This window comes from Sturnus vulgaris, chromosome 13 (genome assembly GCF_052056855.1).
Source record: "Sturnus vulgaris isolate bStuVul1 chromosome 13, bStuVul1.hap1, whole genome shotgun sequence".
NCBI classification, from domain to species: Eukaryota; Metazoa; Chordata; class Aves; order Passeriformes; family Sturnidae; genus Sturnus; species Sturnus vulgaris.
The window spans coordinates 11,277,735-11,290,837 of record NC_142255.1 but is presented as its reverse complement, the minus strand read 5'-3'; the positions used below and the strand labels follow the sequence as shown (position 1 = coordinate 11,290,837).

General features: G+C 44.6%; 1 protein-coding gene across 1 annotated transcript in view; it reads left to right on the top strand.

Moving 5' to 3' along the window:
• The first annotated feature begins 411 nt into the window (after nt 1–411).
• Nucleotides 412–13,103, top strand: part of HDGFL3 (HDGF like 3) — a 38,393-nt gene continuing 25,701 nt past the window's right edge. Inside the window, exon 1 of the mRNA XM_014887733.2 lies at nt 412–982. Within this exon, the coding sequence (XP_014743219.1) occupies nt 899–982 (84 nt within the window). The 5' untranslated portion in view covers nt 412–898. The remainder of the gene's footprint in view (nt 983–13,103) is intronic.

Below are 13,103 nucleotides of genomic sequence, written 5' to 3'. Positions count from 1 at the left end.
CCTGTGCTTAGGAGCCGGGCCATTGCCTAGGGTCTGCTCAGGCTGCTTGGCATGGGGAGGGCTCAGGAGGGATGTGCAGGCAGCCAGAAGAGCCGGTCCTGCTGGGCCTGGGCCTCGGTGACAGCGGGGCCAGGGCACTCCCAGGCCCGAGGGCCGGGCGCCTCTGGCCGGGGGGAGCGGGGGCCCGGCTGCCACCCCCGGCCGGCTTCTCCTCGCCGCCCTGCCTCCATGTCGGGCGTGCATAAAGAACCATGTCATGCTTCAGCGGGGAAGGGAGGGCCGGGCGGGACTGGAGCGCTCTCTGCTCTCCTATTTTCATAGAAACCGATCTGTGTACCTAGAAAATAACAGGAAGGGAAAGCGCGGGGGGAGGCGCGGGCGGGGTGGGGGGGGATAAGAAGATCCTGTTTTCGGTCGCTGCCCGAGGAGTAATTCGTCGGAGACGGCTCCATATTCCCGGGGCCGCGGCGGCTGCGGCGGGGATGGAGCGGGCGGCGCGGGCGGCGTAGCCCAGCGCGCACGGGGGGGCCGCGGGCAGCGCCGCGCCCGCCGCCGCCGCGGGGCGAGGGCTCCCCGGCCGCCCCCGCCCGGCCAGCCCGCTCCCTGGTACCGGGGGCTGCTGGGGTTGTGTCCAAGGCCTCCCCCTCCCCCGCGTACACACTCACACACACAGACACACGCACACACACTCACACTCACACTCACACACACACACACACCCCATCTCCTCCTGCCGCCGCCGCCGCCGGAGAGATCGGGGATCGCCCGCGGCCCGGCCCCGCTCCCGGCTGCGCCCCGTGCCCGGGCGCATCGCACCCCGCGGGGGCTCGCCCGGCTGCCCCCGGGGCGGCGTGCGGGAGGGCGGGGGGACACACGGCGGCTCCCGCGGCGGCTCCCGATGGCTCGTCCGCGGCCCCGAGAATACAAGGCTGGAGACCTGGTGTTCGCCAAAATGAAGGGGTACCCGCACTGGCCGGCCCGGGTGAGTACCGCGGCGGGGGCGCCCGGCCCCGCGCCGCCGCCCCCCTCGCCCCGCGGCCGGGCCGCGGCCAGGAGCCGCCGGAGGCCCCGGCTCCGGCCCCGCCGGACGGGGGGCCGCGGTGCGCGCCCACCCCGTTATTATTGTGCATCTTTTCTTTGATCTGTAGATTTCTCCCCGGCCCCCCGGGAGGAGGAGGAGGAGGTGGAGGAGGAGGAGGAGGAGGAAGAAGGGGGAGGGAGGGGGGCGAGCGCGGGCTGTACCTGGGTTGTTATCGCGGGGAGGAGGCTTGGGGAGCCGGCAGCCCTGCCTGCATGAAAACGATGCTGTTTATTATGCGCCCTCCCTCGCCCCGGCCCCAGGCTGGCCCGGGCGGCTGAGGGGGCCCCGCCGCCCCCCACGGCCCGGGCAGGGTGAGGCAGGGCAGGGCAGCGCGGCCGCCGCCCCGGCCCAGCGCGGCCCAGGCACGGCCGGGACAGCGCTGCGGGCCCGGGCACCTGCGGGAAGGGACAGGGACAGCGACAGCGACAGTGACAGATCTGCAGGGGGCGAGGCCCCGGGCCAGGCTGTGGCTGTCCCAGGGCGGCGGGCTCAGCTGGGCTCGGGGAGGTTGGGTGAGGTGAATCGGGGTCTGGCTCTGTGGCAGCCCCCCAGCCCTGGTGCCACCCCACTGCTCTGAGGCTTTTTGGGTCTCCCGCGCCTCCCGCTGCACCTTGCCCTTTACTGGGTTGACTTTCTTTCATAGGCCTTTGTCATTTTTTGTTTTACACTGCCGTGATACAACTGAGGTGCAAAGGCACCGTGGTCATTTGACGGTCAGATAAGCGCTGATTGTACTTGAACATCCATTTCTGGTGCTGCTACAGTAACGCAGGGCAGAGCTTTCCCTAGGGGGTCTGGTACTGGCACACTTACATGGCCTGTCCCTTCCCTCCTCTTTGGTCACTGTTGTGTAAACTCACTAAGTAACACGTGTTGTGGGAACTCCTGGCAGGCATCAACCAGTGAGTCTGTATTTACTTGTCTTCCCCGGCCTTGCTGGGATGGTTGGGTAGTGCTTCATGCCATCATTCTCTAGTCAAGGAAAGTTGCTGTTCTTTCGATACTGTAAAGATCATGAGGATAGTGAAGAGTTGTATGTAACCTGCAGGGAAACGTGGATGAGCAGGGTAGAGATGGACTGGACTGACATTTAGCATTACCCTTGGCAAACCAGCCCTGGAAAAGGATGGGTGTAAGTGCTGGAAAGGTGTCCTGAGCAGAACTGGGAAGCAGAAGTGTTGCTGAAGAGCAGACGCTGTACAAGGAGGGAAGGCCAACACAGCAGGCTTAAGCAAAGGTTGGTGAGAAAGAATAGCGACAGGGTTCTAAATATCCAGAAGCCTGGTAATGAGGTGGTGCATGCAATTATTTTGGCAGAGCAGGCTAAAATTAGCATGCAAAAGGCCGAACATAATCAACAACGGGTTGTGGTTTTGTAATTCTATCATTATACAGGTTGGTGGATATACTACCTAAAAAATGGCAATTTATGTCAGCAGAACAGCATGAGCCACTGAAAATTGACTTCTTTCCTACCTCTGTCATGGTTTAATTTACTGTGAAAATTTTAATGTGAACAGTTGAGACCATTACCACGTTGAAGCATGTTAATCCCTTTCCTTTTTGAGCCTTTGTAAAACTCCCATTTGTTTACTCAGAAGCAGAACAGGGCCTTTTGTTTTAAATGGCATTTTCTTTCCTTTCAAAAAATCATTATATGCTATGCAGCTGGTCATAGCTTTTGACTGGGTTACTAAATAGCTACCTGAATGGCAATAATATCCAGCAAAGTACATCTTGACTAGGAAAAAATAGGTGTGCTGTTCGCATAACTCACTTCCTTTGTGCAGACTAACAGGATGTAAAGTTCAAGTGAAGACAAAGCAGTCTCTACTTTTAACATGACTTAGCAAGTAGAGGCAGTACCTGTAGAGAGCCCAGGGTCTGCCATCAGGTAGGAAGAGAGCTGTCAGGAGAGGAGAGCATTAGTACTGGGTGTTACTTCAGCAGTATGCACAGAATGTGCTCCTGTACCTTGTGATGCTGTTACATACAACTTCATGGTAGATCAGGCTGATGTCTGCCTGAACCTTGTTAAAATTACAGTTCATGCCATCTTTGCTAGGACTTTTCTTCATCTTGGTTGCCAAGTTTTGCCTGGTGCACGCTTTCTTCAATGAAGGAAAAACCTAATGAGAACATTTGTCTTTATTTTGCTTCTCAGTAAACATTACAGCATACAAATAAGGAGAAAAGAAACATTTGAGTTGAGAATGCAACTCAGATACTTCTGATTAACTGAATGCCTTTTATCCAGGGGATTCGCTTGCTTCCAGATCCTTGAGTGGTTGCTAGCTACTTCTCTATTCATTATGCAATTAGCATGTTTGATCTTTGTATTCTCATAAAAAACTTACATATTTCATGCTAATATAGTGGCTTTAGTAATGCTATAACAATACATTTAAATGGCAGTGTTATTGCTCCTACCAAGTGGTGTTTGGCATCAGTGAGACCTTTGGCATGAATTTCCTGTCTAGGGACAAACTTCTTACTGTGTTTAATAAACCTGCAGAGTGTTAGAGCAGGACAGAAGTGATCTGCCTGCCCTTTACTGAAACACACAGACGTTACTGACCTGGCTCAGAATCAGCCCTGTATTTTTGTGCACATGGGTAGTGTCATCAGAGGAGGTTCCTCAGATCCCAGAGGCTCCAGCAGCAGCTCAGTGACTCCTGTCTCTCGCAGGGACCGTGCCTGTGGGCTCAGCCAGCTCCACATGCACCACAGGCAAACCCAGCACAGGCAACCCTCCTAATTCCTGTGTTAGCTTCCACCCCCTCTCTTTGGAGCTCTGTTGATCCAGTGATCAGTAAGAACAAGCCTGACAAACCTGACCTCCATCCCTGTGAGTAAAGAGAGAGAATATATGCAGAAAGTGGCAAAATAGTGATGAAACTCCAGGGCACCATTGGAAAATTGTGTCTTGCAACTGATGGAATGCTCTAGTAGTCAAATTGTGTTTAACATTTCTTTGTGAATTGGTCTAGAATTCATTTGAGAAGGATGGAATTTGCCACACTTGGCCAAAACAATAATGGCCAGATACCTGATGGCTGAAAGAGGTCACTTAGGTCTTATTACCTGCAAGGGCTGCTTTGCATTTTGGTATCACATTTTCATGTGCAAAGCCAAAATTTCCTTTAGCTTGACTGGAGGACAACAAATAGGTTTAGAATTGTACTGAAGTTTAATAATAATGGTAAAGGAAATACAGTTTGGTTTAACATGGCTTTTATGTTTGGCTGTAATGTCTGTTGTCTTCAGATGCTCATAAAAAATGCAGAATAAATACAAACTGGCCGGGTCATCAATCCAACAAATAAGCAATTGTGTATCCAGAGAGCATGCAAAAATAGAGGGAAGATGTAATTGTGGTTAAAATGTAGAAAATAATAATTTAATTTGTTGTACATGTGATGAGTGGTCTTTGCCTTTGAAGCACTAAATCCCCATCTCTTATTTCCTTGTTTGTAAAAGACAGTTAACAACTCATGCCCCTTTAAAAAGGTGTTGTGGAGACAAAATCCCTAACATTTATGAGTTTCTTTGATACTGCTGTGATAGGAGCAGTATTAGCACACACTGACAGAAAAATCTCCTTCTTCAGATACCCTAGTTTATCTAGGATAAATGTCCTGGTTTATTGAGAAATTGCCCCTTGAATAATCACTCAGATGAGATAAAAGGGAAAAACTAGTGGTAGATTCAGAAAGATCAATAATGGTGTTTGTTTTATGAGTGACCCTGAAGAAACAATAGGCACTTAGTTGCTGAAATTAGCTGCTGATTTAAAAATAGGAAGGAAGCTGTTAATGCAACTGAAGAGAGCAGAGGAAAAGTCTGGAATGACCTCAATAAAATAAGAACATGCCCAAATAAATGGCTGATGCCATTATTGAACAGAAGTCTAGGATTGTGCAGCTGGGAAGACAAGAACTGCATTTGGATAAGCAGCAGGGGGTTGTGTAGGGATTGCAAAGTTTATTTGGGATAATACAAGAGACCCAAGCAGGTAAGACAATGTATTTTAATTTAAAACACATGGATGTTTAAAGCTATTTAGAACACGTTGTGCTGAGAGGAGAACACAGCCTTTAAAGTGTTGGTGTCATACCATTATGAAGGTGTATTTATTATCTTGTCAGGGTGAAATTCCTGTTTCCTGGACTCCTGTTTGTTTTGTCCAGTTCCTTTATTGCTACTCTGAATTAACATGTACTTTAACTCCAAATTTGCTACTCAGCTAACAATACTCCTATGAATGCCACTGTTAAAAAACCATCTGCCAATAGCAATGGCTGAATGGGATTTGGAGCATTTCAATGTATTAGTTGCAAATGGATGTGAAATTTTCGGTATATTGCTTAGAGTGGTACATAGTAAATGCTGTCATTTTATTGGGAACTGGTGTCAGTGGCAAGCTGAGCCATCATAATGTCGTGATTACATGGTAGTTTTTAGCTCAGTATTTTCAGTATTGTTGACTGTCCCCCCTCTTCCAAAAAGGCATGAAAATAAGGCACCTGAAAGTATGAACTAAAATAATTCAAGGGAAGAGTTTCAAAGTAAGCTTATGCCTAAAGACTGTGTTGGATGACAGCTTAGAAAGGCTCATAACACTACGGTATCATAATGTAATATAATGTTAGACACTATGAAAAGAAATTACTGCTACAGAGTAACAGACGCCTTTCAGTATCAGTCAAAAAATTTCAAAAATATATTTTAGGCACCCCTATGCAAACATTTTAATAAATAAGCCTCTGTCATCCAGTTCAGTGAAGTGTGGATGGAGCCAGTGGGTTGATTTTGGTGCAGGTGTAGGTGTAGGACCAAGGCTTATTCTCTGACATCATTTGATAAAGTACAAGGTACAGAAACAACTTTGGTCTGTTATAATGGCAAGCATGACAGCTTGCAAATATCGAACTCTCCAACACATCATAGAAGAAAGGTTCTGTGTTTTAAGTGTTTGATATTTAAAACAGACCATTTGGTTTTGTATTAATATAAGAATAAGGGCAGGTGGGTTTTTCCCTGGCAGGGTTTATCTTTTTTGGCAAAGAATGACAGACAAAAATCAGATTAGATCCAGAAAACTTCAAAGGGTCCATCGAAATAGACAACAGATCTTTCTCTGTGTTTTTCTGCCAAAACTTGGTCTGCAGTCTTTTGAGCTTTTCTCCTTGGCCATTTGGGACCTGTCCAGTCCTTCACCATGTGCTTTTCTCCTTTCCTCCTTTTGGTTGCTCTGGTTTATGACCTCACTTTTGCCGTGTTACTAAATATGAGTCCCCTGTGACTTCTCCTTTACCAACTCAGAGCTTCCTCAGTCTCTGTCTCTCTTTAATTACGTACCTCACTCATACATCAGTCCTTGGAGATCTGCGAGCGATTTTTCCTGGTGGGTCTCTGTTTGTTCCTTTCTGAGATGAGCCAGGATTTGCTAATCACTGCAAAGGTCTCTTATCCTAGGAACTGCTGGTGAGGTTGTGGCTTCTTCAGGAAACACTTCCATGGGTTCTGCTGTGCTGCATGGGAAAAAAGCACATTTAAGGAAACAAGTCCTTTATGAAATTGTTTGTACTTTCTAATTTTTCTGCACTACGTTGGCACATGTTGCTTAGGCAGCATTTAAATTTATTTGCAGGTATCTGGTGTCCTGGTTTAGGGACATATCCTAGAGTAGGGGTGAATGCATTTTCAGTGACTTGATCAGTAAATTGAGTACTGATTCCTTTATTTCCTAAAACAAAAATAACAAGGAGCAAAGTATTAATTCTCCTATTGTTTGGAAAGTAGGGAACTTAAGTAGCTGATGGTCTTTTTCTGTCCTCCTGCAATCAGTTTTAAGTGTGAATTAAAAATATTTCATCTGAGGATTGTAGCATAAAATGTCATCATTTTTATACATGAGGTTGAACCATAGCTTATAGTAAAACCTTTGCTCTTTTTTGGCAAACAAATAAATTTGGGTCGAAGATGTTCCGTGTTTGTTGTTAGCACAGCAAGGGTATATGGGGAAACGTCTTTGAAATTCAGTTCTTTAAATCTCTCTGGTTTTTTTCCTCTTTAATTAGTTTAAATAATTAGTCCCAAATGTGCAAGTCTGATCTTTTTGTGTAGATGACAATAGATGAATACATTTTCTCCTGCAGTGTCACAATTTTAAGTCCAAATGAAGCTAACACAGAATCAAGACAGTTGCCTCAGAAGTTTTGAAGCAATAAGCAACTGAAGTTTTTCATACCCATACTCTACAGATTTTTTGTTAGATACATTTCATTGTTACTTTGAAGCCACTGAATAATTTTCATCAACTGATCTCATGGAAATTGTGGGATATGTTTTTTGGATGAAGGAATAGTGCCCTTTTCAGTGACATCTGTAGCCTGTCTAGTCAATCTGTATGTTGTTACTACAAAAAGATAGGAGAAATATTAGTTTCCCCTCATTAATTGATAGATCTCTTTTTTTTAATTGGGTAAAGAGCCTTTTAGGACCCTCAACCAGAATTAACGTTTTGTAGACAGCAAAATGAAGACAGAGTTTTCATGTTTAACTCTTAATTTCCTTATTTTCCTGTCATAATAACACATTAACATGTCTTCTTGCATTTAGGGTAATAAAAATCTTGTAAGCAAGTGACTGCTGACAGTAAATATATACAATTGTCATTTGAGGATAGATGAAAGGACTTCCTGGTAATGCTGGAGAAACGATAACAATGGGGAGAGGTTGGACATTATAACTGGTTTCAAATGGTGATGCCTGAGCAGTAAAAACACTTCCACTGTGTACTTGAGAGACATAAGGGAGAATGAGGCTGCCTGAGGCCTCTCAGTAATACTGTAATTTGATGATAAATATAGCAACAAACACTGAGAAGTAGTCCGTGTGGAGCAGACAGGAAGAGGTTGTGGAGATGGCTTTTTAAAGGTGTTAGGAGTTAGCTGAACATCAGTACTGTGCTGTTTATTTAGGTAACTTGGTGCTTTCCAAGACTGCCCCTGTGCCATCCATCTCTGGTCCCTACCTCCCATGGATGTGTCCATGTGTGTCCTGTGCACAGGTACACGTGCTCCCCTGGAAAAGATTAGGTGCTTAAAACACAGGTGTAGCACATGGGCAGGGCATGAGTTGACTCTGGACTCCAGCAGAGGCAGCACCAACAGCCAGGAGTTTGGCTGAAGCACAATGGAGCAATGAAAATGAACCATTATATGAAAGATTCCAAGAAATATTTGGCAAACAAGACAGTATCATGAGGCAAAGCTTTTAAAACTTAAAGAAGGAAACAGATCCTTGCTTCCTGCTCTTGGGAAGGTCTCTGCAGTACTGGCTTTGCACATCTGAGATTGTTTCATTCATTTGTGTAGCAGCCAGTTCTAAACCTGATACTGAAATTGGATATAAACTGCAGATTCATTTCGTTTTCCTTTCTTCTACTCAGACTGTTTGACATGACAGGCTTGATAATACTTTTGCCTGAAGGGTGTATGAGACCTAGCTTTGGGGATTGGTTTTGTTTGTTTGTTTGTTTGTAGTTTATTGGTTCTAGAAAACAAGAGGAAGGTAAGAAATTTGAGTAAACACTGCAGCACCTTAACAAAACAATGAACTTCCCATGTTATGAAGTAGTTCCTATTGCCCCAGTCTGAAGTTCCCCATCCTTCAAGTGGTCTCAGGTCAACCCAAATGTTATCCTTGGCATAAGTGTTTCTCCAAAAAGACACGTAATGTCCTTGAATTTCCGAAGGATTTTATCTATGCCTCCTGGCCTTTTGTAAAGCTCTGCTGAAATCTGAAAATGCCTTCAGAGTCAACATAAAGGCAGGACATGACGTCCTCTGCTCTTGGCCACACAGAGCCCAGCATTAGAAAGGACAAGTGTCCATAGACTTTGGTCTCTGCCTTAGAAAAGTACATTTAAATCTCTTTCAGCTTTCCATCAGCAGATTGAAAGGTTAATTAGCATACATCTGTAGCTCTGACAATGCAAACTGGAAACAACTGTTTATTTTGCCTTGCAGCAATGTGTAAAAAACCTAGAGGGAGGCTGTTTGCCAGCTCGGGTTTGGCTGCTTGAATAAGAGACATCATATAACAAAAGAGGAAAAACAGGGCAAGGAATATCATACACCAAAGAATTTCCATAAGACCATCAGTTAACAAAACATCCTACATAAAGCAGAGTAAATAGGGCCAGAGAGGAAGGAAAAAATTCCAGGCTGTAGGGACGTTATAGATGTCACTGTGGTGTCACTGATGTAAACTAGGAAACAGTGTGTCAGCCTTTAAAGTCAGGAACTTTGTCCTCCTTGGTTTTGGAAGGCACCTACCTTTGAAGCCATTAAAATACAAAGAGTAAAACTACACCAAAGGCAATGAGTAGAAGAAACTTTAAGTCTGGGAAAACTCAAGATACAATTGCACAATAATGCAAACCATTTCTGGGAATCCATCCCATATCAGACTGGATTACTGAATGTACTAAATATAAGTACATATTGAAACTTAATAATAACACAGGGAGTGACCTTACAGAGATGTGTAGCATCAGCCTGGAGATGCAATCCAGGTGGGAGAAGCAGGAAAGTGGAAAGAGAGGAGCAAAAGCTGTAGTTGCAAAGAGCAATTCTGGAGTTGCTGCTGTTTGCTTGATATGCTGATGTGTTTTGCATACAAAGTCATTGGAACCAAAAACTAGCTCTTTTCTGCTAGTTTTTCTTCAGCTTCACAAAACTTACATTTTACAGCATTCACACCTCCATAAGGGGTTACTGGCAACCCTTTCTTTTAATTCTTGGAGGACAGTGTATCTTCCTCACCTGGAATCTCTTCCACATGTAGAAAACAAGAATCCAAGTCTCCATTCCTGTTACCCGAGTCTCTCACCTGTTGTTTGGTAACTAGGAGGCAGTTCCTGCAGCTCCTATTCTGCTTAATCCTCTGGGAAATGTTTGGATGTAGGGCACTTACAGTTCACCTTTTCTATGGCACTGTGGGCATCTTCTGCGGGGTGGGAGCAAGGGAGGGAGGCGTCCATGGAGCAGCGTTTGGACTCACACGTGCCATGGGCTGTCTGTCCTGACACAGCAGCATAAGGTGATGCCAGAAAGCAAAGCACCGCACCTCGGAAGGAGATTTGTATCCTTCCTTCTCTTGAGTTTTGCTTTTCTCTTTCCTACCTCTGCTTGTGCAGAGACCAACCAGGCACAATGAGGGGGGGCTCCAAAGCCAGCAGACATGGAGGGCTGTGTTTGGCACCCCTCAAAGGAAAAGCAAAGCTGTCCATGTATGCCCTCCTTCCTTTCTTGGGATAGAATTGGTTGCTGAACTTTAAATCAATCCCACCAGCCCCACTGATTGCTTTTGGTGTGTGCACTGCCCTAAGTGTCTGTGTATTTTTCCTTAGGTTCATTTGACATGTTCCCAGTCTTTTCTGCACAAGGGCTGGGTCATTCTCCAGGTGCAGTTGCACCCTGTGGGTCTCTGCCCATGCTGGAAGGATGTATGTTTGTATATGGGATTGCTGCAGAGTGCCATGACCTTTGCAGCACACTGGTTATTCAAATGTAACTGTGGTCCACTATTGGCTTCCTGTAGTATTGCTGCTTCCAGCTTTCTCTCTCTGACATTGCCAGTACCTTTTCCCGGCTGTGTTGTGTTTTTCCTTTTGCAGACTGAATTTCAGTTTATGTGCAGCTCGTGTTTCTCACAGTCCCAGGACTGTGAGTCAGTTGTCACTGGGTTTACGATCACTGGGTGTAGGGAATTGACTGCATACACACCTGAGACTATCTTTGAATATCTGCAAAGGTTCCCACCTTGCTGCCCAAATGCCACTTCCAGAACATGGAAAAAGGTGCTAAGGGAGACAGATCCTGGCAAGAAATACACCTAAGCAAGATATCTCATGCCAGGCACTGTGTCCTACTGTAGTGGCATGTTTTTGTCATCTTTTTCTTAAACTAATTAGTTGCTTGTTGGTTTTCAGCCCAGATGTCATAGTTTCCATCTGAGCCAGTATAAATTTGTATTTCTGTAAGGATTTCTTCAGACTCTATTATCTGGAATCCAATTAAGTAGCGTTCATTCAGGATTAATCACATGTGGAAGTGTTTGCAGAATTAATGTTCCTGTGTTCTTAGTAGCATGCTATTACTGCTGTATTTCATTATCCCCCAGTAGGAAAGGACTTGGGAATTTCATGTGTTAGTTGCCCTGCACAGATGCACTGCATGGCTGTCCTGGGTGTTATGGAATAGCAGAAGGAAGATGATACCTTATCCCAGTAGCTGGCTCTCTAAAGACCATGTCCCAAAGGTAGAGAATAAGTTTGACTGCATAAAGATTCCTTGATTTCAATAAAATTGCTTACATGTGTTCTGCTATGCCTGTAGAAACATAAAGTATGACCACAGCCTAAGGGAGAAGGCAGACGTTCATCTTAAAAAAAGAAAAAATAAAATCTGACATTCCTTACTGCAGTGCCTCTCCAGATACCAGGACTTTTGAAAGATATTAGTGGTGCAGCAAACTCAAAAGATAATTCTTTTCGTATGGTATCTGGATCAGGTGACTAGCACATGTGCACATTTTCAGGTTCCCCTATTTGCTGCTTTTTATCAGAAGTTCTTTTTCAAAATCTTCCTCTTGTGCTAATTTTTTTTTCCTTTTTCCTTTTTCCTTTTTCACAGTCAGTATTTCTATCACGGCTTGTAGAAGAAGGTAGTAGAAAGCTATTAAGCCTCATGGTTAGAATTTAATGTCTGGAAAGTAGTAAGTTTGTTCTATCTGATAATATTTTCTTTGCATTTACTTGTGCAACTCTGCTTTGGAGCTTTTTAATGTTTGTAAGGTAGTGGGTCAGTTTTGTGAACAGATTTTTTTGAATTGGTACTTCTGGTAAAATGACAAGAACTCCTTGTTAAAAGATGAAAACAGATTAGAGAAGACACATTTGTCAGGTGGGGCTCTTCAGCATTAAAATGCTGTGAACGTTTGCTCCTTATCTTTTAGAAGATGCTTTATGCCATCTCCTGCCTTACAAATGAATGGATTCACCTGTGTATATAATTGCCATGTTATTGGGCTGAATGGGATCTGATCATACAAAGACAATGGCTTTGTTTATACTGCCAAACTGTATGCCCAGCTGTGCTTGCAGGATCAAGCCTCTAGCTGTTAACTTTCTAGAAGGCTATAATAATAAAGATTTTAGTGCCAATATGTTCAGAAGATATGCCAGCTTCTTCAGCAGATGTGGGAGAAGGGGAACAATTTTTTAATGAGAAGCTTATACTTTTTCTGAAACATTTGCTGCTAGATGATGGTGTTTGCTTGTTTGTCAAATGTCAGCTAGGCAGTGACCTGCTATAATGACAGGGGTGTCAGGGTTGGAACCAAGGCAGATTTCTTGAAAATGATGCCATCCTGAATGCAGCATGTGAGGCTGATTTGGAGATCTTGACAGGTTAAAGCAGTGTGAGCTAAAATGCTCTAGTTGTGGAGTTTGGTTTGGACACATCATGTTGTCATCACCATTGCATTAGAAAGTAAAGGCAAGTGACAGAATTAAAATTTTCAATACTGACGGAAAGGCTTTTGGTTGGATTTTCTTGATTTGTATGAGGTCTGTATAAACACTCTGTCTGGATCCCAGTATAAATCTGTATGTGCAGTGTTCCCTAATGTCCTTCCTAATTCCAGATATGTGTATCACTAACTAAGTAGTCTTTTATTTGTAATTGCCTTTTTCCATTTATTTGCACAACATGAGTTAGAATAAGATGCTGTTTCTTTATAGCTGCTTTTTAAAACAAAATAGCAACCTGATTTAAAACATGCTTAGTACGGATGCCATCCCTGATTCATAGGTTTTAAAAATTTAATATTAATGTATGTGGGAAATAGTACAGTTCCACACACGTAATTTGTTCCTTGACAGCCTGGATCCTCAAAATTGATCTTCTGGTTACCTCTCCAAGTCTGGGATAGAAATGAGAAACAGTGA